At 39.5% G+C, this 24,220-nt stretch overlaps 1 protein-coding gene across 3 annotated transcripts; it reads left to right on the top strand.

Annotated features, from left to right (window-relative positions):
* The first annotated feature begins 567 nt into the window (after positions 1-567).
* UBXN8 (UBX domain protein 8) lies at positions 568-23,706 on the top strand. Of its 3 annotated transcripts, XM_058525156.1 has the most exons (8): positions 570-695; positions 4,787-4,909; positions 7,487-7,557; positions 10,467-10,589; positions 12,703-12,840; positions 15,498-15,539; positions 20,412-20,486; positions 22,944-23,706. In XM_058525156.1, exons 1-8 carry the CDS (start codon positions 608-610, stop codon positions 23,118-23,120), a joined length of 837 nt encoding a protein of 278 aa, XP_058381139.1. In that variant the 5' UTR covers positions 570-607; the 3' UTR covers positions 23,121-23,706. The 3 variants fall into 3 exon arrangements, with proteins under 3 accessions (XP_058381141.1, XP_058381139.1, XP_058381140.1); XM_058525158.1 differs by lacking the exon at positions 12,703-12,840 and having other exon boundaries at positions 568-695; XM_058525157.1 differs by lacking the exon at positions 4,787-4,909.
* Positions 23,707-24,220: the final 514 nt, after the last annotated feature.

The raw sequence follows: 24,220 nt of genomic DNA on the forward strand, positions 1-24,220 counted from the left end.
ACTGACAAGGAGCGGAGCAAGGGGTGGCGGGTCTCCAGGATCTGGAACTGGGTGCCAGGGCTCACTTTTGAATCGTCTTCCCACAGGAACCAGAGACCCTGGAAGGGGCCAGGAACCGTGAGGGAGATAAGGTGCTTCAGAAGAGTGGTGCTTAGTAGATCGGACCCCAAAGCCCACAATCACCCTCTACGGACACAAGGCCAAGAGGCCAGGCTGCCTCCTCACAGCGTCAACTGCCCGTACACTTTCTCTTCCAGTTCATTTTACTCTTGAGAGCTTTCGCACAGCCTCCAACAGTCTCACGGCCGAAGGGGCAGGCGCTGCCGGCCTTGCCTCAGGGAGCCGCCTCGCTAGAGCCCGCGCTTCGCTGTCAGAGGACTGGGCCAGGCGGGCGCCAGTGGGGCCGTCTCCCCTGGACACCATGTGACGTGTGCTTCTTCTGACATAAGGCTGTGGATGAGTTCACAAACAGGCAGGGCCGACCAACGACCCAACCTCAGGGTCGGTCTCCACATTCCTCCCTCAGGAAGGGTTCCACTCCACCGTCCAAGGGAAGGTGCCACCGGAAGAGGCGGGCTTTCCGCCCGGGGGCGGGGCTCCCGCCACCATGGCGTTTCGGGGGGTTGTTGGTGTTGTTCTCCTCTCTGCTCTCCCGCTCTTGTGTCTGGAGCTGCGGCGTGGGATCCCGGATCTCGGTAAGTGTTGGCTTTCTCCTCTTGGCGCTCAGCATCGAGTAACTGTCCGATGACGGTTGCGAGGAATTGCCGTCTCCCAGCCGCGTCGCCTCTGGGCGGCTGTGACTACGATTCCCAGGCTGCGTCGCGCTGTCTCCCTCTGCCGGCTTCCGGGTCCCTCCGGGAGCGAGTCTCCCGCAGCCTCGCGGAGGCCGACTCCACTCGGCGGAGAAAGTGTGCCTCCTGACCTGGTGAAGTGTTGCGTGTAAGGGGACAGAGGCAGAAAGCGGAGGAACAAACATAGCCACTACTTGTGTTGAGAGCTCAAAAGGAAACCAACAGAGTGATGTGATGTAGGCCTTCTGAGGAATTTAAGCAAAGATTCAAATGATGAAAAAGAGCCACCCCTTTGAAAAGCGGGATGGGGAGGGGGACATGACAGACAAAAGGAATTATGACATGTTGGAGGAAAAAGATGAAGACCGTTGTGACTGGACCAAGGAGATTTAGAGGGAGAGTGGCTCAAGATAATAACATTCATTGAGCACCTATTATAAGCCAAACTCTTAAGTGCTGTTTATTCATTATCTCATCTAATCTGCGTTACAACCATCGGGGTGGGTACTGTTATAATCCCCATTTTACAGTTGAGGAAGCTGAGACATAGGGAGGTGAAGTGACTTACCTAAGGTTTAAAGAGGTCACCGGAATGGGTGTGGAGAATGTTTTGGAAGGAAGCTATAGTGGAAGCAATGAGGCAAGTTAGGCTTTGAAGTAGGCAAGTAATGATGATGGCTAGACTAGGATGATATCAGAGGAGATGAAATGTGCACAGGTTTGGGATATTTACAAAGTAGAATCAACAGGATTTTTTGATGGATTAATGTTTGGGGTGAGGGAAAAGAGGCATTCAAGGATGACTCCTACATGTGGGGTTGAACAACCCTAAGTAGTTGGTAGTGCCAGTGATAAGGGGAAAACTAAAGGAAAATGGTGGACCTGTGGAGAATCAGTTCGTTATTGGACATACTAGGGATCAGTTTACATGTTTGTCTCCCTCATTGAGCTCAGTTCTCAAGTTAGAGACCATGATGAAACTTAGTTTTGTATATTTCCTCTCTTTCTCTCTCCACCTCCCTCCCCACACCCAAGAAGTCAGGTACCCAGAAATGTTGCTTGAAATAAGAAACTAAAATAAAATGCTTTTTAAAAAATCTACAAAGACCCTCCAGAAGCCTCCTACTTACTCAAGCTGTATTGGAATCTAACAAGACCTTTATCCAAATGATATACAGAAATGTTAATTTCACACTTATTCCAGAATTTACCTGCTCTCCTGCCTTTATGGCATCCACCCTTACTCTGCTCATCGAGAATCTTCTACTTTGCACTAATATTTGAGTCACTAGTCAATGAGAAGGTGGTTACTGAAGGTTGAGGAAGGAGATCTGTTACCACGATCAGCTCTGACCACAGGGAAATACGCTTCTTGAGAGCAGAGACCACATCTAGTTTGTTTTTGTATTCCCATCACTTATCACAATGTTTAATTTAATAAAAGTAGGCCAAAAATTCTAGAAAATGGAACTGGGCTCCTGGCAGCATCTCCATCTAGTTCCTGAAATTTTCACTTAGTTAACTCCTTTCTCCTAGAATTGTCTCTCAGTTGTAACTGGTGGTTATTTACTGTGGTTTCTTGATGTTGGTGCTGCAAATATCTGGTAACAGTATTTAAGTCTATTTTACAAATCATACATTCCAGTGCAACAGCTGCAGGGCTAGTTTTGTGTGGAACAGTATTTATAGATACTAATATTCTCAGCTAGAGCTGCTAATTGAATTCCCAGAGGGGAAAATGGAATTCCCAGACCTGTTCTTTCACCTGGGCTGTGTTTTTGGACATATATTGAAAAATAATCGCTATATTTTTCTGCTGTGTAAAAGCCTTCATTGCCAATACATTTTTACTCGTACTTAAGCTAAATATTTTAATGCTGGTTCCTCAACATTTGTTATCCTTTGAAGAACCCTGCACGTGGGCTCTTGAGAATAGGTACAAAAAAAAACTTAAGGGGCCGGCCCAGTGGCATAGCAGTTAAGTTCACGCGCTCTGCTTCGGCGGCCCGGGGTTCACAGGTTCGGATCTTGGGTGCGCACCAATGCACCGCTTGTCAAGCCATGCTGTGGCGGCCTCCTCTATAAAGTAGAGGAGGATGGACATGGATGTTAGCCCAGGGCCAGTCTTCCTCAGCAAAAAAGAGGAGGATTGGCAACGGATGTTAGCTCAGGGCTAATCTTCCTCTCACACACACACACACACACACAAGTCAACTTAAAAATTTTTTACAGTCATGCATTGCTTAACGGCAGGGATACGTTCTGAGAAATGTGTCGTTAGGCGATTTTGTTGTTGTGCCAACATCACAGAGTGTACTTACACAAACCTAGGTGGTATAGCCTCTACACATCTAGGCTATATGGTACTAGTCTTATGGGACTACTGTCATATATGTGATCGGTTGTTGACCAAAACATCGTATGCAGCACATGACTGTATTTGAAAGGTGTACACACAAATCTAGTTCTTTTATATTCCCATCTGACATTTGCAAATTGCTTGTTTGTTAGAACAAAAAGCAATATTATGGAACATGAATCCCATAACTCAATGGTTTCTCTAAATACCAGTACTCCAGGTATTAAAATTACCTTTGTAATGGCCAGAGTAACTCTAGATTTAATTGTGTTGTATTGAACAACACCTGAATCAGTAGTTAATGCTGGCAAAAATTAGAGGGGCTGTAACACAAAAAAAACATCATTCCTTCTCTTTTTGTTGTTAGTGCCGTCGAATCGATTCTGACTCCTAGTAAGTCTATACAGCAGAGCTGAACCCTGTCCTGTCTTTTTGCACCATCCTCTCACCTTCCGGCACTGTATCAGACAATGCTCCGCTGCTATCCTTAGGGTTTTCATGGCCATGGGTGGCCAGATCCTTCTTCCTAGTCTGTCTTAGTCTGGAAGCTCCGCGGAAACCTGTCCACCATGGGTGACCCTGCTGGTATTTGAAATCCCAGTGGCATAGCTTTCAGCATCACAGCAACACACAGCCACCACAGTATGGCAAATGACAGATGGGTGAGGTGGTTCCCTGACCAGGAAACGAACCCAGGCTAAAGTGGTGAGAGGACCAGTCTTAACCACTAGACCACCAGGGCTGGCATTTCTTCTCTAAACAACTTTAAATTGCTTTAAAAAAAGGATAGCATACTTATCAGTTTTCAGTTAAAAATGAAATATTTAAGTCTGTATATATAATTCCTTCTTTAATTTTTAGTTAATTGACTAAGTACCAGCCCCAATCACATTGGTAAGATGGTTCCTGTGCACCTCTGCCTCGTAACTTTTGAGAATTACAAAGCAAGAGTAAAAATTCCTGATAGAAACCATTTTTAATTGAACTTGTATATCCCCTCCTTCACCATTTAGCAAATTGTATTGCACAAAGCAGGTACTTGTTACGTTTTTGCTGATTTAATTTTCATCTTTGTTCTTAATATAAAACCAAATACTGAATTTTTACTTTTTTCCTAGGCAAACATGTATATAGTAATTTTACTTACAAATGACCAAATAAATATTGAGAAATAGAGAAGTATACAGTTGCATAATTTAACTGTGAGAAGTAAGAATTTAGTGTTTCAGTGGGAATGACTGTTTTTAAATAGAATTAGAATTTGACAAGATGATACCGTCACAATTTAATTCCTAATTATGTGGATAATTTTATTTCCTTATCTGGGCAGAAGGGAAACCAGAATTTATGCATTATTGACAGTCATAATATTTATAATGTAGCCAGGCACTTGAATTTTATCTATGTACGTGAGACAGAAGATGTTCTAGAATTTCTGAAAACTTGTTCTGGTAATGACAACCAAGATGAATTTTGGCACCCAAAGGAGCCTATATGAAAAATAGTAATACAGTTGCATGACTCAACTTTTAACTGTACTTTTCTAGTACAAATAATCTTCTAATGTGTTTATTATTAGTATCAAGAAGAGTGTTTTGAATTTTAATTGTAATTTTTATTTTTTTACCTTTATCAGGAATTAAAGATCTAATTTTGCTGTGTGGCCGGATTTTCTTACTGCTTGCTCTTCTTACTTTAATTATTTCTCTGACTACCTCATGGCTTAACTCATTTAAATCTTCCCCAGTTTATCTGAAAGGTAAGTTTATTGTTTATGCTACCCTTTTATACTTTCCTACTGAAATTTCTTTCCTTTTTTTATTCTAGAACTTTGCACAATAAGAACCATTTTACCATTAGTTTGTGCTATGTAATTTCAAGGTAGAGTAATCATTACAACTTTAGTCATGATTTTGAATGGACTATAAATCCCAACATTTTTGTGAGAACGTGTACATTTTCTTCATATATGTATTTGAAACTATATTGTTTCTAAGTTGAGACAATGCAAATTCTCTAATTTTAAATTGTTTGTACAGCTTAACTGCTATTTGATATGAACAGCTTATAAACTGTTCTACAAATGGTAAATGTATCCACCATTCATCTCTAAAGGCTTTTTAACCTAATTTATTTTTCATTCCATTCTGGCAGTTTTTATTTACAAACTTGTCTCTTAAGTACAGTTAAGTGAGCTTAATTTTAGGAAACCATGCTTGTTCTTATTTTTGTTTTGTTTTTTTTTGATAAGTAAACATTTGTGAGTGTTAGAAATCTTTTAAGACAATATTGTAGTTTACCTCAGAACAGATGAATCCTAAAACTAATGCCTACAGTCTTGTATCCTATTAAAAGGAAGCTTGCCAATAGTGAATTTGGTGCATTATGTTCTGTTTTGCTGTTTATTTAAATGTAAATAAATAAAAGGAAAATGAGCAGTGTTTAATTTATAGCCCTTTCAAATTAACTGTGAATAAAACCATATCTTAAAAGATTACACTATTCAACCCAAACATAAAAGAAAATGGGGATATTTCAGGGTCTCCCAATCACAGATTTTGGAAATTTTTTTCTTTCTTCTTTTGGTAAATCATTTGATCTCTTATCCTTCAAAATTACTCCATTGGAAAATTAAAATTACTCATTGTAGTTTCTCTTAGAAATTTTGTATTAAATACCTTTTGATGTCAGGAGGATATTTGCTGTATACGTTAAACTATCAGGTCAAATATTCTGTTTTATAAGTAAGGGAAACGTGCACTTGACACTGTTTATGTGCTTTAAGTTGTACCTTTATGTTGTTGGAGTGCAAGTCATTTTGGTACATTTATGGGTTGACAATTTTGAGACATAATCATCACTGAAGACTAAAACTGTCTAAAACTGTCTAATAAGTAATTGAGACTGTGTATAGTGCCTAATTATTGTCAGGTTATCTTCAAACAAGTTAAAAAATCAGCTTGGGGGCCGGCCCCGTGGCTTAGCGGTTAAGTGCACGCGCTGTGCTACTGGCAGCCCGGGTTCGGATCCCGGGTGCGCACAGACACACTGCTTCTCTGGCCATGCTGAGGCCACGTCCCACATACAGCAACTAGAAGGATGTGCAACTATGACGTACAAATCTACTGGGGCTTTGGGGAAGGAAAAAAAAAAAAAGGAGGAGGATTGGCAATAGATGTTAGCTCAGAGCCGGTCTTCCTCAGCAAAAAGAGGAGGATTAGCATGGATGTTAGCTCAAGGCTGATCTTCCTCACCAAAAAAAAAAAAAAAAAATCAGCTTGCTCACACACTTTCTATCTTCCCTTCTGTCATCAGATATTGGGATACAAGACTCCAGATTTATCCAATACTTTAATTTGCACTATTTTGTAAAGGTTTGCAAGATGAGGTATATCAAAAGTTCAGAAGTAGTCAGTTCTCAGTGGCTTTGAGGATTAATGCCGCTTAACCCCCTGCTATTGATTTATTTTAAAACTATATTCTTTGATTCAGAGTTTGGAAGGAGTCTTAAGATCACTAAGTTTGACTGATCACATAGCAAGTTAGTAGCCAAACTGGGCCTTCTGATTTCCTGTGCGCTTTACTGCCCTAATCTTTCCTTAATAAACTTGAGGAAGTATTTACTGCCATAGAGATAAAGTTGTTGACAGAAAAGAATGCTCCTATTTAAGGAGCCAGGCAATTTAAAGGATATGTGTTCTGAAAAGATGGATAATTCCTCAAGAGATTACAGTTAAATGAAATTAACTGAAATGAAATTTATTGTGCTTGGAATGAAAGAGTTCTGTACAACAGCAGAAATCCTTTCTCTTGACATTCAGTGGATTATATCCTAATATTGGTTCAGTCACTATAGGAGTTGCCAAGCACACCCGACCTTTGGGATCTAGGCGTGTTGCTGTTACTGTCATGTCCAAGGTGACCGAACGGCGCCTCTCATGCCTGCAGTGCAGCGTTCCACACTCGTGTGCACTAATGGGCTCCATGCTGTCTATGCGTTGGAGCTGCTGAAGCTCTGTCAGGGGCCTGCAGAGAAAAACCTACCATCATCATTCTTCACACCCACCATCAGCCTCCTCACCAAAACTATAACATACAGTGTTAACGCATGTCAGAGAACTTTTGTTTCTGAACAGACCTTTTGTTGTAGATTTTACTTGCAGATTTCTTTCTTTCAACCGTCTGCGTGTATCTCATTTTCATTATTTGAAAAATATAATGTTTTTTGAAGGTTTGTCTCTCCCAAAATGTTAAGATCCACAAACTATTTTCAGAGAAAATATTCAACTTATTGGTACTTGTGATTAAAAAGCCCTTTTATGTTTTGATGTCTTAGAAGAAGAAGAGGAAAATGAGAAAAGGCAAAAACTTGTGAGAAAAAAACAACAAGAGGCCCAGGGAGAAAAGGTAAAGCATAATTTTTAGAGAGTTTATATATAGAGAGAGAATACAGAAATATCTGGGGCATTTAAATATCTGTTGCTCTCTGTGTTCATGCTCAGATTTTTTTATTACTGAGGTCTAATTCACATGACATAAAAATTAGCCATTTTAAAGTGTACAATTCAGTGACATTTAGAACATTCACAATGTTGTGCAACCACTACCTCTGTCTAGTTCCAAAAGATTTTCTTCACCCGCAAAGAAAACCCCATACCCGTTAAACAGTCACGTCCCCATTTTCCCCTCCTTCCGTTCTCTGGCAACTGCCAGTCTGCTTTCTGTCTGTATGGATTTATCTCTTCTGGATATTTCATATAAATGGAATCATACAACATGGGACCTTTTGAGTCTGGCTTCTTTCACTTAGCATGATGTTTTCTGGGGTTCACCCATATAGCATATACCAGTACTTCATTCCTTTTTATGGCTGAATAATGTTCCATTTTATGGATATATCAGCATTTGTTTATTCATTTATTTGCTGATGGACATTTAGGTTTTTTCCCACCTTTGGCTATTGTGAATAGTGTTGCTGTGAATATTTGTGCACAAGTATTTGTTTGAGTACCTATTTTTCAATTCTTTTGGGTATATACATAGGAATGGAATTGCTGGGTCATATGGTAATTCTGTGTTTAACTTTTTGAGGAACTGCCAAACTATTTTCCACACTGGCTATACTATTTTATATTCCCACCAGCAATTTCTGAGGGTCCGCGTTTCTCCACATCTTCACCAAAATTTGTTATTCCCACCACCCCCTTCCCTTTTAAATACCCATCATAATGCGTATGAAGTGGTATTACGTTGTGGTTTTGATTTGCATTTCCCTAATGACTAGTGATATTGAGTGTCTTTTCATGTGCTTTTTGGACATTTGTATATCTTTTCTGGAACGTCTATTCAAGTCCTTTGCCCGTTTTTAAATTGGGTCGTCTTTTTGTTGTTGAATTATAGGAATTCTTTATATATATTCTGGATACTAGACTCTTACCAGATATATGTGTGCAAGTATTTTCTCCCGTTCTGTGGATTGTCTTTTCACTCTTGATAGTGTCCTTTGATGCACAAAATTTTAAAATTTTGATGAAGTCCAATCATCTATTATTTCTTTTGTTGCTCATGCTTTTGGTGTCATATCTAAGAATCCACTGCCAAATCCAAATCCGTGAAGATTTACCCCTATATTTTCTTCTAAGAGTTGAATAGTTTTAGCTTTTATATTTAGGTTATTAACCTACTTTGAGTTAATTTTTGTATATGGTGTGAGGTGAGGGTCCAACTTCATTCTTTTGCATGTGGATATCCAGTTGTCTCAGCAGCGTTTGTTGAAGAGACTATTTCTTTCCCCATTGAATGGTCTTGGCACTCTTGTTGAAAATCAATTGGCCATAGATGTATGAGTTTATTTCTGGGCTCTCACTTCTATTCTGTTGATTTCTATATCTGTTTTTGTACCAATACCATGTGGTTTTGATTACTGTAGCTTTTTAGTAAGTTTTGAAATTAGGAAGTGTGAGTCCTCCAACTTTGTTCTTTTTCACTATTGTTTTGGCTATTCAGGGCTTCTTGCAATTCCATAGAATTTGAGGATTGCCTTTTCCATTTCTGCAAAAAAAAGTGTTTGGAATTTTGAGAAAGATAGCATTGAAATCTGTGGATTGCTTTGGGTAGTATTGACATCTGAATGATATTAAGTCTTCCAGTCCATAAACATGCAATGTCTTTCCATTTATTTATGTCTTTAATTTCTTCCAGCCATGTTTTGTAGTTTTCAGGGTATAGAGCTTTCGCCCTCTTGGCTGAATTTATTCCTAAATATTTTATTCTTTTGGATGCTATTATAAATGGAATTATTTTCTTAATTTTCTTTTTTGATTTTTTTCATTACTAGCATGTAGAAGCACAAATGATTTTTGTGTGTTGATCCTGGACCCTGCAACTTTGCCTGTTGTTTATTAGCTCTAGTGGGTTTTGTGTGTGGATTCTTTGGGATTTTCTATATATAAGATCATGTCATTTGAGACTAGGGATAGTTTTACTTCCTCCTTTCCAAAATTCATGTTGTTTATTTCTTTTTCTTGCCTTGTTGCTCTGGCTAAAACTTCTTAACAATGTTGAATAGCAGTGGTGAGAGCAAGCTTCCTTATCTTGTTCCTGATCTTAGAAAGCTTTTAGTCTCTCACCATGGAATGTGATGTTAGCTATGGATTTTTTCTAGATGCTTGTTATGTTGAACAAGTTCCCTTCTGTTCCTAGTTCTGAGTATTTTTATCATGAAAGAATGTTGAAGTTTGTCAAATGCTTTTTCCTCATCAATTGAGATGATCATGTGGGGTTTTCCTATTTGTTTTATTAATATGTATTACGTTGATTTTTCTTATGTTGAACCATCTTGAATTCTTGGGATAAATCACACTTGGCATTGGTATACAATCTTTTCAATAAGCTGTTGGATTTAGTTTGCTAGTATTTTGCTTTTTTGGCAAAATTCAGTTCATGTAAAAACACAATTTCTTACGTGGTTCTTTTTTTTTTTTTGGTGGGGAAGATCGGCTCTGAGCTAATATCTGTTGCCAATCTTCCTCTTTTTGCTGAGGAAGATTAGCCCTGAGCTAACATCTGTGCCCATCTCCCTCTAGTTTGTATATGGGACGCTGCCACAGCACGGCCTGATGAGTGGTGCGTGGGTCCATGCCCGGCGTCCGAACCCGCGAACCCCATGCTGCTGAAGCAGAACATGCAAACTTAACCACTCTGCCACCGGGCGAGCCCCAGTCTTACTTGGTTCTTATTTACAACTTTATAGACATTGTAAAATCTTAGGAAGGTTAATGTATAGTAACAACACCTAATTTTTTATTTTTGAACAGGCCAGCAGATACATAGAGAATGTTCTAAAACCTCACCAGGAAATGAAATTGAAAAAACTAGAAGAGCGCTTTTATCAGATGACGGGTGAAACCTGGAAGTTAAGCAATGGTCATAAACTTGGGGTTAGAAAATGTTCTCTTTTTATATTTTGAGTTTTGCTCTTACTCATGTTTCCTTTTCCATGTATTGATTTTTTAAAGTTGCAAATGATGTTAAACTGTACTATAGTCTTTTTTTTTTGGAGTAATAATAGTAATGATTGTATATCAGTTTTTTTCAGCATATTTGTGTGTCAAAAGGTTAAGTGGTTTTTAATGCCTAAAGAGCATAGATACTTGAAAAGCTCTAACATAAGGTGGTCGTTGAGAAAACTATTGACTAAATCACTATGTTTTATATAAGAGAATTCGATCTTTCCTGAAGTAAGATCTCCAGGGTCTTTAAGCTCACATTATATTTGGCTCTGTTTTTGTAAAGCCAGTTAACCTTTGACTCTTTTCCTCTGGCACTGAGTATCAATTTTGTCCTTTGCTCATGGAAGTTTACAATTTTTAGTTTTCTTATAGAGGAAAAAGGATACTCATAAAGGAATTAAATTTTAGAGTAACTGGACACAGATTTTATGTGTAAGATCATTTCTGTCCCAAATACTTTTTTGTTTTTTTTGCTTTCTGTTTATACTGTACCTTTCACCATCTTATAAAGAAAATGATCCAGTAAACAGAATTCTTATGGTGAAGTGAATCAGTTTTTATTCATTTCATGATAGTAAACATGTCATAAAACAATCAAGAGCGGGTAATAAAATTAATGTGAAAGACAGGCAACATAAAATGCAGCTGCTCTATGTAGTGATTTCCCTTCTGAGTTGAGTTTGTCTTCTGTTCAGTTTTGTGGTGTTAGACATTGAGAGCCTGATTTTAGCTTCTACAGCTCTTTCTGAAATGGTCACACTGTGAATTAGTGATTCTGCCCCTTGCTTTTAGGCTATGCCTTCACAGCACTACTAGTATATGTTTTAACCTAATTAGTGGGGACAACAAAAAGTCAGGGACAGGGTAGACCATTGGAGTTGTTATGACTTAAGGCTCTTAGGACTATCAAAGAGCATGAGCATCGGAATGTTAGAGCTAAAGGGAAGTGTATCCGTCGGCTGATCCAGCCCTGTGGTTTGCAGGGAGGCAGCCCAAGTTTGGCCAGTTAAGTGTTCAGCATCAAGATCTCTTGACTCCCATTCCCCATGCTCCTTCCACCAGATTCTCTTAAGATAAAGGAATGGGGAAAACAGCCCACCAAAATGGTGGCCATTTTAGTCTGATAAAGAGAACTTTTAGAAGGTCAGTAGATATGGAAGAAAGGCATTAGTGAACTAAAAAGTAGTATATATTTGAGAATTTGAATTTTAAGTGATTTATCTTGCTAAGGAAAAAGTTTTAATAGATAATATTAATAAAAAGTAATCTTTATGGGGGCCAGCCCGGTGGCGTAGCAGCTAAGTGTGCTCGCTCCTCTGCGGCCGCCCAGGGTTCACAGGTTCGGATCCCGCACACACACGGAGGCACTGCTTGTCAAGCCATGCTGTGGCGGCGTCGCATATAAAGTGGAGGAAGATGGGCACGGATGTTAGCCGAGGGCCAGTCTTCCTCAGCAAAAAGAGGATGATTGGTGACAGATGTTAGCTCAGGGCTAGTCTTCCTCACACACTCACACAGAAGAGTAATCTTTATGATTTCTGGAATAAAATTTTTTGCCTCCTAAAGCGATTAATTCAAGTGGAAGATCAAAGTTTGAATTTGAGAACTAAACTATGTTTATATATAACAAGATACTAGAGCCACATTCGGCTATGGAAGTTTTGCGTGGTCACATACATAGACACATGTTTTTACATACGTGGTCTATTTTCACAGCTTTTTAAGGCATAATCCCTTGGAGGAAATGGTCTCATTTAGGTTTTCTTCTTTCTTACATCCTACTGAAAAACTTGGGGGAAAGGTCCCTCTCAGCCTTGTATCTATCAGAGGGAACCTCAGAGCTGGATAAGGGTAGTTTGTATAAGACGTTAAGCTCCATGTTTTCTTGTTTAAGGAGATAATTCTTTAATTTTATGGGTCTAATAATGACTTAATTATATTTTTTACTGAAATGCTATCAGGGGAAAAGAAATAGTCATTGTGAACAGAATAGAGTCGATAGAGAGCATCTCCTTAGAAATTCTCTGTTGTGTTTGACCAGGGTGGTGAAGATTTGGTGCTTGAAAATGAGAGTCAGACATCTTTTGAAACATCAAACAGAGAAGCAGCAAAGAGACGGAACTTGCCTGAGCCTTTAACCAAAGTTTCACCACCTGCTGAACAGCCCATGCAGAAGAAGGTGCATTACTTAATGCCTACTCACTGCAGTGTATCAGTGTGCAGGAGGAGTATTATTCTGTGGGTGTTGGTGTACTGAGTGAAGATTAGGACTGGCTTTTAATCCACATGGTGTCTTCCTACTACCTTACAAAGTGATCAACTTCATTAAGAATCACTTTTCCTGGGGCCGGCTTGGTGGTATAGGGGTTAAGTTCACGTGCTCCACTTTGGTGGCCTGGGGTTCGCAGGTTTGGATCCTGGGCACGGACCTACACACCACTTATCAAGCCATGCTGTGGCAGGCGTCCCACATATAAAGTAGAGGAAGATGGGCACGGATGTTAGGCCAGGGCCAATCTTCCTCAGCAAAAAGAGGAGCATTGGCAACAGACGTTAGCTCAGGGCTAATCTTCCTCACACACACACAAAAAATCACTTCCGGTTTAATATTAATGTTAATGTTCTGAACCAAACTTAGAAGGAAGCTATGAAGATAAATGATAATAGGTTTAGAAAATACTCAGTTCTTCTTGAGGAAGCAATTTGATTGTGTAAAAATGAAAAATGTACTGTTTACTAAGGGAAATATATCTATGGGTAGCTAAGACATGATTAAGCCATATTTACTGAGTGGCTAATATTATATATATTTTTTTTGGTAAGGAAGATTAGCCCTGAACTAACATCTGTTGCCAATCCTCCTCTTTTTACTGAGGAAGATTGGCCCTGGGCTAACATTCGTGCCCATCTTCCTCTACTTTATATGTGGGACGCCTGCCACAGCATGGCTTGATAAGCCATGCATAGGTCTGTGCCTGGGATCCGAACCTGCGAACCTGTGGGCTGCCGAAGTAGAGCGCATGAACTCAACCACTACGCCACTGGGCTGGCCCCTGTTGCTGATATTATTAATATGGGTTTATCATTTCTCTCAGTGGTCCTTCTAGGGAATGGGTTAGCAACCACTGACTTTAGAACAGTGCCCAGATTTATTATTCCTTTTTTTCTTTCAAATCTTTGATCCCTAAGTTGACTCTGATTTGGAGCTGACAAAGGTTGGAAATTAGAAGTCTGTTTTTACTGACCTGTAGGGAGAGCCTGTAGGCCATCTACTCCCTGAAAGTCGTTTCTAGTGTACTGCTTCTCACTCTGAGGTTTCCTGGTCCTTTAATGGAGCTCAAGGGTGAGAATCAGGTCATCGAACTATTTCTAACATTTCAAAAAGATCTGATGAACTGTATGCACTAATTAAAAATTCAAGATTCTTTGCTTTTTGCTAATGACATGAATTATCTCCTGCTAATGGTAAAATTTTTTTTTTTTAAAGATTTTATTTATTTATTTATTTTCCCCCCAAAGCCCCAGTAGATAGTTGTATGTCATAGCTGCACATCCTTCTAGTTGCTGTATGTGGGACGCGGCCTCAGCATGGCCGGAGAAGCAGTGTGTTGGTGCGCGCCTGGGATCCGAACCTGGGCCGCCAGCAGCAGAGCGCGCGCACTTAACCGCTAAGCCATGGGGCCGGCCCTCTAATGGTAAATTTTGGTTGATTGTCATAATGCTTTTGATAACAAGGGAAAACAAATGGTTTATTTAATAAATGCAATTAATGTTTGCTAGATAAAATGTTGTAAAACATGGAGTCCATGGTATTAAAAAATAAAAAGCATCCCTGAAGGTGAAATTGTTGGCAACAAGTGTTTTAATGAGAGAAAATGGTCTGAACATCTGGTTTGTTAATAGAGTAACAGAAATAGGAAAATGTGAGTAAATCATGAAAACAAAGTGGCTGTTATCCAGTCCCCAAGAAGAAAAATATGCACTCAAAATATGCACTTAAAACGTATATATGTATGAACCTAAATAATTTTGGGTTCTTATTGAACTTAATTCATGTTAATATTTGTCCTCTGTTTCCTTAAATAGGACATTTTTATATAGTATCTTGGATCATCATAAAAACAAAATTCTTTATGTATAGATTTGTAGCTGTCTTCTTTTTTTTTTTAATTTTTTTATTTATTTATTTTTCCCCCAAAGCCCCAGTAGATAGTTGTATGTCATAGCTGCACATCCTTCTAGTTGCTGTATGTGGGACACGGCCTCAGCATGGCCGGAGAAGCAGTGCGTCGGTGCGAGCCCGGGATCGGAACCCGGGCCGCCAGCAGCGGAGCGCGCACACTTAACTGCTAAGCCACGGACCGGCCCTAGTAGCTGTCTTCTTAAATCCTATTTTTAGGATCTGTTGTTAGTACAAAGTTGCTTACCCAGAAATGTTTATTAATTGAGCTCTCATTCTAATTGTGTACTTTTTATAAACATATTTTTTGTATATTAAAAGAAAAGATTTCGTTAAGCTTAGATGTGTCTGAACTCTGTATTGAAAGGAACTCTTCTTGTTAAGATTATCATTTTTGGGCTGGCCCCGTGGCTTAGCGGTTAAGTGCGTGCTCTGCTGCTGGCGGCCTGGGTGCGGATCCCAGGCATGCACCGACGCACCGCTTCTCCGGCCATGCTGAGGCCGAGTCCCACATACAGCAACTAGAAGGCTGTGCAACTATGACATACAACTATCTACTGGGGCTTTGGGGGGGGGAGGAAATTACGCCTGTAAAGATTATCATTTTCTTCTTTGGAGTGCTTACATTCCTGTTACTAATAGTTACTTTTCTTTAGGTTCTTGATTTACCTGAAGAACCTCCTGAAACAGCTGAAGAAGTAAGCTTATTTTTTTCCTTCAAAAATTACGTATGTTTTCTTTAACGTCAAGTGAGGTGTCTTATCTAAATTTGGGTTTAGAAGGACAAGATAGCATAAGTGTTTGTGTGATTGCACTGTCGTTAGGTCTTGCTTTGAATATGGTGTCATATCAGACTCCTCAGTCGAGTCCTATTTTGGAAGCCTGCCGTCTGCTGAGTTTGTTTTTTAGAGCCGTCCCACTTCATCAGGCCAAGATAGGATACATGGGCTTTTCCAGAACTTCAGGTCAGCAAATGAGTTACTTATTAAAACAGAGTCAAAATAGGCAGATGACTTCAAATTGTGTTTTTCCCCTTAAAAAAGCTGAAACGAAGAATGCAGCTGCTTTGTAGATGTGTGAATTGAAGGATGGTTTGCTGTTTTGGGGGTAGGGTCAGACTGAACCCCACTCTGCATTGAGCTGCCTCCTGCCCACCTCTTCTGTTATAATCCACGCTGCCTGTCTGCCGTTGCCCAGCTTAGTTTCAGGTACGGCTCTAGGGTATGGGGAGCCTGTGTCTTTACAGCCTTTAAGTCACTGAGGCAAAGGAGAGCCCTGAGGATTTTCCATTTCCTAGAGCTCAGCAACTGTTTTACTCCTTGAAAACCATTTTTGAGGCAGCCGTGAAAGCCATTGGGAGGGTTTCATTTTTGTCAACACATTGGCAACATTTAAATTTAGTACTTTAGACGTCTGAAGGAAAACCCAAAAGTCATGCAAAAATAGAGACAGTGAAGTGTGCAATCCAGATACTGAACCCCTAGGAGAAACACAATTAAAACAAACAAACTTCTGATTCCTCCTTGTTACACCCAACAAATTCACGCCCGTGATATGTCTGTCCTGACCATTCTGCATCCTCACTTCTCCTCAAGCTCTGGGTGACAACCATTTATAATACAGGAGTAATTAAATCGAGCTCAGGTTTGACAGGAAATGCCTTTTATGAATTTACTCTAGCTTTAAAACATGGCATTATTTCTACAGAACAGCAGTTTGTCACCAAAGGTGCATGGATTATAGACATCAGGTTGTCAGTGAATCCTTTGAAATTGAAGCTTTTTGTGATTATAGGTAGGAGGACAGTGTTTTTCTTCTGAATCTCACGTCTGTGACCCTACAAAGCTTAAGAAACCTCTGCCACAGAGGCGGTCGATGCTGCTCTCCTCTGTAAGAGGCCTTCATAGTCGTTCCCTTTTATTTCTCCTCTGCCTCTTCCAGTACTTGACAGGTGACACTTTGTGTTACGCTCATTAAAGTGTATGTCAGAGTAATGTTATTTTAGGGCTGGAATGAACCTAAATACCTGTCTCATCCCAGCTCTTCACTTGGAGCTGAAGCCACAGGTGGAAGTTTCCGAGGTACCTGCTGGGAGAACGCAGGCCTCCTGGCTGCAGCTAGCACTCAGCCCTTATTCCCTCTATAAGCAACGCTGTCCCTGTTTTCTTCCCCCTGTTCTGGCCCTGCTCGGATTTTTGCTCCTCTTTGCTCTGCTTTTGGTTAATCAAGTCAACAAAATTATGGTAAATAGTTGTTGCCTGAAAATCACATGTAAAATGTGTGCACCCTCTAGATACTGTATTAATCGGTACAAGCAACTTTTATATTACATAATGAAGTTTTACTAAGAATATCACTAATGTATAGTTGATACTACTTGATACTTTTATAGTGTGTTCTAGTCTACACTAATCAAGAAAAGCTAATCAATATTGGAATGTTCTGATTCTATCAGAATCATCATTGGGCAAGGAATTTTCCATCTGCAGGTGCTACTGCTCATAGATTTCTAAGAATTCAATGCAAAAATCTTTAATTCTCCACTAACCATTCGCAAGCCATTACTTCCCTGGATGACTTCAAATGTCCCATTCCATCTTTCAGTAATTCTCCTGTTCTCATTGACCTACATCTTGGTGTTCCTAGTCTTGGGCTAATGACCTATTTCTGGGCAGTTAGCCTGCCCACCCCCAGACTTCTCTGCCTTTCTGTTTAGTCAACTTTTTCAGAATAATGAAAATAGACCTTAAGCATGGAGTGTCATTATCATCATAAAAGTTAAAAGTAAGAAAAAGAAAGCATTCTGTTTTGGGGAGTGTGCTCTTCCAACCCATCCTCCACCCTATCACCCTGATAAAGTGTTTTCAAAGTGAAAACGGCACGCCTGGAGTAGGGAATGAGAGCGATACCAAAGTTACCTGTGATTTTAGGATATTTGTCTTTGTTGTTATATAGTTACATTGTTTCTGCCTTTCTACAAAATACTATTTCCTATTTTGTTAACTTAACAGGTTTGTGCTGGTATCATAATCATCACATATCATATTACATAATCACGACATATCATCATACATAAAGCCTACCCCTGTCATAACAAATATATATATATATATTTTTTTTTTTTGCTGAGAAACAGTGGCCCTGAGCTAACACCTCTGCTCATCTTCCTCTGTTTTGTATGTGGGTTGCTGCCACAGCATGGCTTGATGAGCAGTGTAGGTCTGTGCCCAGCATCTGAACTCCTGAACCCCGGCTGCCAAAGCGGAGCTCGTGAACTTAACCACTGCACCACCAGGCCAGCCCCATAACAAATATATTTTAATCCCTAAGCTACATAACTGTTTTATGAGTACCTATGTAAAAGAATAATTTCACTTTTAGGAATACTGGAAATAATAATTTTCAGGAAATTCTCTATTTTCTTAAGTTAGGTCCCATTAAGTGTCTGGTGTCACCCACAGAATAGAGGGACGTCTTTATAATTCTGTGTTGCTGGGGAAGGGACTAACATCCATTTAAAGGTTACTACAACCGGATGAAGGTGTCGCTATCTATCTGTATGTTTCTGTATGTGTAGTAACTGTGACTCTGCAACAATGAGCCTTACGAGAAAATTCCTGTTATAATGGAAGCCTGCTGGGATTTAGGAGCAGACTAATAGATGAGTGAACTAATGACTAACATGGCTTTCTGACAGGGGAGAGAGGGATCTGAAACCTAATTACTGCGTTTCTTACTTAAGCAGTATGCCTGGTTTTTTTTGTGCCTGTTATGTATTTAGTATTGCAACTCTCCGTAGAGTTTTATAATAATACGGTAAGATTTTAAAAATGAGAGGAGGAAATAACTCATGGTAGTCTAGAATTCACAATAGAGTATTCACCATATGTTACTGTTCTACTTTTAAATTGATAAGACAGTAGCTGGAATTTAAGGTAATTTGAAAATAATTTTGTAGATCATCATATAATGTTACCATATTACCATAGCGACTATTTGCATTATTGTGTGCCATTTTATTTCATTTTAAGGAGTACCTGGGAACCAAATTTTAATTAGTGCTGCTACTTTTAATTTAGATTCCATTTAACAATCTGCGTTTGGGACAGTGATTTATTTTCTAATTTGGATTGTGTCCCAGGCTTTTTACCCATTCTGTGTCAGTCCACAGCACTGTCAGTAATATCAGGAGGAACTGCACAGCCAACTTTGACAGTGATTGTAATAACAGAACAATTGCTAGATTTCAAACAATGATAGTTTGTTTCCCTCAAGTATTTATCTGATTGTAATGGAAAACATTAATTTGTTATATTTTACCCCTAGTTTCTCATAAAGCATTTGGCCTTAATTCCATCAGATGACTAGAGTTTGAACAAAACCTCACTGTAAAAGTTAAATTTTCTTGTTTCTAAAAATAAGGAAAATTGTTTTTTAATATGTGCTTCAGTTATTTTGTGATTTCTTTGTTTTATTATAAAATTTTCTTTAGTAGAAGTAATAACGGAGCTCAACATGGCACTGATTGGATGTGAATCAAATACCTTACCTCCTTGAATGGAAATATTTTCTAACATGGCTTTCCTGAAGGGGGAGGTGCTGCTGTAAAACCACCATTTTTACATACTGTGATGCCTACGAGGCTCCCAGGAGAGTATGATAATGTTAACCCTAAGAAAGGGTTTCCTGGCAGGTAAATAATGAAGATCAGAATAAATTACTAATTCATCATCTTTTCTTTTTAGAATGTGCCTCAATATACTAGCAGTTTGCAAGCCCTTTTTAGCTGTTTAACTGTTTTATCAGAGGAAGGAATATGGGGACACTTGATACATGCAGCAGATGAAGCAGGAGCTGCTCCCGGGAGAGGAGGTCTCTTAGAGCCCGGCAGGCAGGACCAGCTCCAGGCTCGTCTCCTCCCTTGGATGGCGTAGGCCTGGTGCACAGCCTCCAGTGATAGAGTGGACTGGGAGACTTCTTGTTTCCTTCCAACCTGGTGTTTTTCTTGTGTGTAGACGCTGAGGTGGCACTGGTCTTCTTGGTTTGGTAGGTCACTTTTTAAGCCCAGCTGCAATCTTGCTATAATTTTATTTATTAATTTCCCCCCAAGGCCCCAGTAGATAGTTGTATGTCGTAGCTGCACATCTGTCTAGTTGCTGTATGTGGGACGCGGCCTCAGCATGGCCGGAGAAGCAGTGTGCACTCAGGACCCAAACCCGGGCCGCCAGCAGCGGAGTGCACGCACTTAACCGCTAAGCCACGGGGCCTGCCCTGCAATCTTGATATTATCTAGGCAGACAGAAGCACTTAGTCTCTGGTGTCCTTTCTGGAAGGCTCTGTCACTGATCTCCTCAGTCAGTAGGAAGATGTTTTTCAGTGTCAGAAGAATTATTTCTATGTTTAGAGTGAATTTTATCTGGATCTTTATGTTGGTCTACAACTCTCAGAGATAAATTCCTACAAAACCCAACGTGAGCTTTTATAACTACAGATGTTTCGTAGGAGTAGTAATTTTGGAATTGCAAAGAGCAGTGGGTTGGAATTCTTATTTGAACGTTTCTATTCCTCAGGTAGTTACTGTTGCTCTCCGATGTCCAAGTGGGAAGGTCCTGAGGAGAAGGTTTTTTAAATCTTGCAGTTCACAGGTAAGGAAATTCTTATTTTGAGAAGTATTTTTGTTGAATTTGGCAATTGTTTATTCCCATGCAGTAGGCAAGGTATAGTCACTTTATTGTCTGGTATTCCCATCAGGTGAGGATAAAGAGCGTTTATGTGAACTCAGTGTTGCAGAAATTTGAATCATTAGGCATGCTGGGCTTTTTTTTTTTTTTTTTTGTGAGGAAGATCAGCCCTGAGCTAACATCTGTTGCCAATCCTCCTCTTTTTTTCTTTTGCTGAGGAAGATTGGCACTGGGCTGACATCCATGCCCATCTTCCTCTACTTTATATGTGGGATGCCGCCACAGCATGGCTTGATAAGCGGTGCGTTAGGTCTGCACCCAGGGTTCCAAAACCGCGAACCCTGGGCCACTGAAGGGGAACGCGTGAACTTAACTGCTGCACCATGGGGCCGGCCCCTGGGCTTTTTTGAACTGTGATTTCTGAATTCAAATTTTTTAAGTTCTTCCTTTTCCTATTTTTTTTTTATTTGTTGTTTTTTGTTGTGATTACCTTTTCACAGCTCGGTGGGTAAGATACTTTCAAATGCTTAGGAAGCAGCCAGTATTAACTTTACTCCAATGATCTCTGATGGAGTATTAACCTAAGCCTCATTATCTGTATGTAATTTTCAGATCATTCTTTAGGGCTTGTTTCCTTTTGTTCTAATAGATTTTTTTCCTTTTAAAAACAGTACTGTGGGGGCCGGCCCGGTGGCGCAAGTGGTTAAGTGCACGTGCTCCACTTTGGCATCCCAGGGTTCGCTGGTTCGGATCCCGGGCGTGCACCGATGCACTGCTTGTCGAGCCATGCTGTGGCAGCATCCCATATAAAGTGGAGGAAGATGGGCACGGATGTTAGCCCAGGGCCAGTCTTGCTCAGCAAAAAAGAGGAGGGTTGGCAGATGTTAGCTCAGGGCCGATCTTCCTCAAAAAAAAAAAAAAACCAGTACTGTGTTCATTAGCAGTAATTTGGAAAACAGAAAAATACAGAGAAAAAAATTTTGATCTGTAGTCTGACACCAAAGCCAATTACTAATATTTTTATATATTTCTATTAAGTGCATTTAAACATATAATTATGCATGCATTAAAAATATATCTAAATAATTTTCTATCCTGATTGTTGTATTTAACCTATGACAAGAATGCTCTAAACCATAATGGAAAATATTGATGGATTTGACTACGTGAAAATTTAAAATTCTATAAAGAAAAGTTCATAAAGTTAAAAATTTGGAAGAAATATTTTATTATCTATGTATGATAGTCATTTCTTTATAAGGAGCGATACAAATCAACGAAAAGATAAACACCTCAGTAGAATCTCAGATAAAAAACATGAAGGATTTTGTAAAGAAGAGCAACCAAGTGACAGATAAAAATATGAAAAAAATGTTTGGCCTCACTTAGAATCAAAGAAGTGCAAATTTAAATGGGACACCATTTTCTACCTATCAGATTGTCAAAGATTAAAAAGAAGAGTACTCAGTTTTGGCCAGTGTTTGGGGAAATCAGGGATTCTTGTTAATCACTCATCAGCGTTCCTGTGGGATAATTTACCAGTGTATATCTTTAAAATATTTAAAAATATATCTTTTGGTCCAGTAATTTCATTTATGAGAATTTATTCTATGGAAATAAGACAAGTGACCAAACGTATAAGTGTCTGTGTAGGGATTGGTTAACTTGAGGCATATCCATATAGTGGAAAATTACGGAGCTTTAGACATAGATGTACATTTATTACATGGAACATCAGTAGGTTCGTGGATGGTGGTTAGCAGTAGAAGTCTGCCATTACCCATAACTGATACTCCAGCTATCCCCGAGAACCCTTCTTTCATCCAGCTTTCTTCCTAAAGCAACAGACCATCCTTTGCAGGCATTGTTTTTAGGCAGTAGTAAGTGGAAATTTGGACAGTTACTATGGGAATCTTCATGACAGGGACTGTTATAAATTTCTAGGGATGGCCCATTGAAAATTGGGCTGTCATAAGGCAGAGTCTCTGGGGCCTGGACATGTCTATTGTGACAAACTTCCTGAGTGATTTTGATGTGGACTATTGGCTTAGATTTTGATGTAAATAATTTTTTTTCCCAAGTGCTAACCTTTTGTTCTCCATCTTTTTATTAAATAATCTTTCTATTCCCTATGGTTGGGGCTTTCCTAATTGTTAAATGCTTCTGCTATCTGTAGGTGCTAGTAGTCCCTAAGCCTTCTCCGAAACAAAAGCTATTAAATATTAAAGGTTGTTCACATCTCAAAATTCATGGCATGCTATTTTCCTTTATACTCTGGAAAGTTCCTCTGAAAGACGTGAAAGTCCTGTTTCATTACTTCTGGGGGAATGATTTAACAGTGAACGAATTGTAAAATATCGTGGTGATCTGGAGGAACACAACTCTGTACAGTATTTGGTAACTAAGCTTTTTATCTTTTAGGTCTTATTTGACTGGATGATGAAAATTGGGTACCACACATCCCTATACAGCCTTTCTACTTCCTTTCCCAGAAGGCCTCTGGAAGTGGAGGGAGGCTGCTCACTGCAGGACGTAGGAATAACTGTGGATACTGTACTCAATGTGGAAGAGAGAGAGCAGAGCCACTGGTTCAAATGAGAACCACCTGTTCTACATAAAATCAGTTACGCCATGGCCTTAGAGGACAATAAATGATTCATGTAGAAATCATGCCGTACCTTGATTGAGCTCAGGGCAGTAAACACTTTAATGTTGATGGACATAAAGGATTAGAAAAGGATTGCTCTCTGCATATAATAATTTTTGGAATGCGCCATTTTATAATGTACCAACTGAGAACTTGGTAAAACTGTACACCATCAGGCACTCAATAATTTATATTTTTCCTAGCTGACATTTATCAGTACGTTGAGACAAAGTCATATAGCTTGGTTTCCTGCCTCTTCAATCTATCTTGCCACACTGAACATTTCACAATTCAGTCAAACTCTTTAAAGCCTTATAAGGAGGAATGTTTATCCTGCTATATTTCTAGAAATTATACTTTAAAGACGTTTCAAAGGTCTTTAAAGTTCTTTTTGATAGGTATGTATTAATGTTTAATTAACTAATGTTCGAGATTTATATAATTTTGCCTTGCATTAAATTGTAACATTTAAAGTTCCAAATGGATCAGTATTTTTTAAAATAAAACATTAAAAATGTAGGTGAATTTTTTTTAATATACCTGTGGTCGTTTCATGTTCCTGCTTACAAACCTGTAATGGTGTATACGTGGACTCGAATGCCAAGTGCAGGCTCCAAGTGTGGTACAAAAGGCTCTTGGTTCTAGTCACTCCCTTCTTCTTTTCCCCTGCTCTGTCTCGAAAGTCAGTTAGCTTGACTCCTCTGTGTATTCCCTCTACTTAATGCTGCTTTATACCTCCTCTGTACAATTTATTACACTGGATTATAGCTATGTTTTTGTTTTCCCAAATACATACTTCCTTAAAGGCAAGGGTTATGTCTTTTTTTCCCTCAGAAGTACCTAGTATGGGGCCGGCCTGGTGGCGTAGTGGTTAAGTGCGTGCTCCACTTCGGTGGCAGCCCGGGGTTCGCAGGTTCAGATCCCCGGCACGCACCGACGCACCGCTCATCAAGCCATGCTGTGGCGGCGTCCCATATAAAGTGGAGGAAGATGGGCACAAAGGTTAGCCCAGGGCCAGTCTTTCTCAGCAAAAAAAAAGAGGAGGGTTGGC

The sequence above is a fragment of the Diceros bicornis genome, chromosome 29 (assembly GCF_020826845.1).
Source record: "Diceros bicornis minor isolate mBicDic1 chromosome 29, mDicBic1.mat.cur, whole genome shotgun sequence".
Taxonomy (NCBI): domain Eukaryota; kingdom Metazoa; phylum Chordata; class Mammalia; order Perissodactyla; family Rhinocerotidae; genus Diceros; species Diceros bicornis.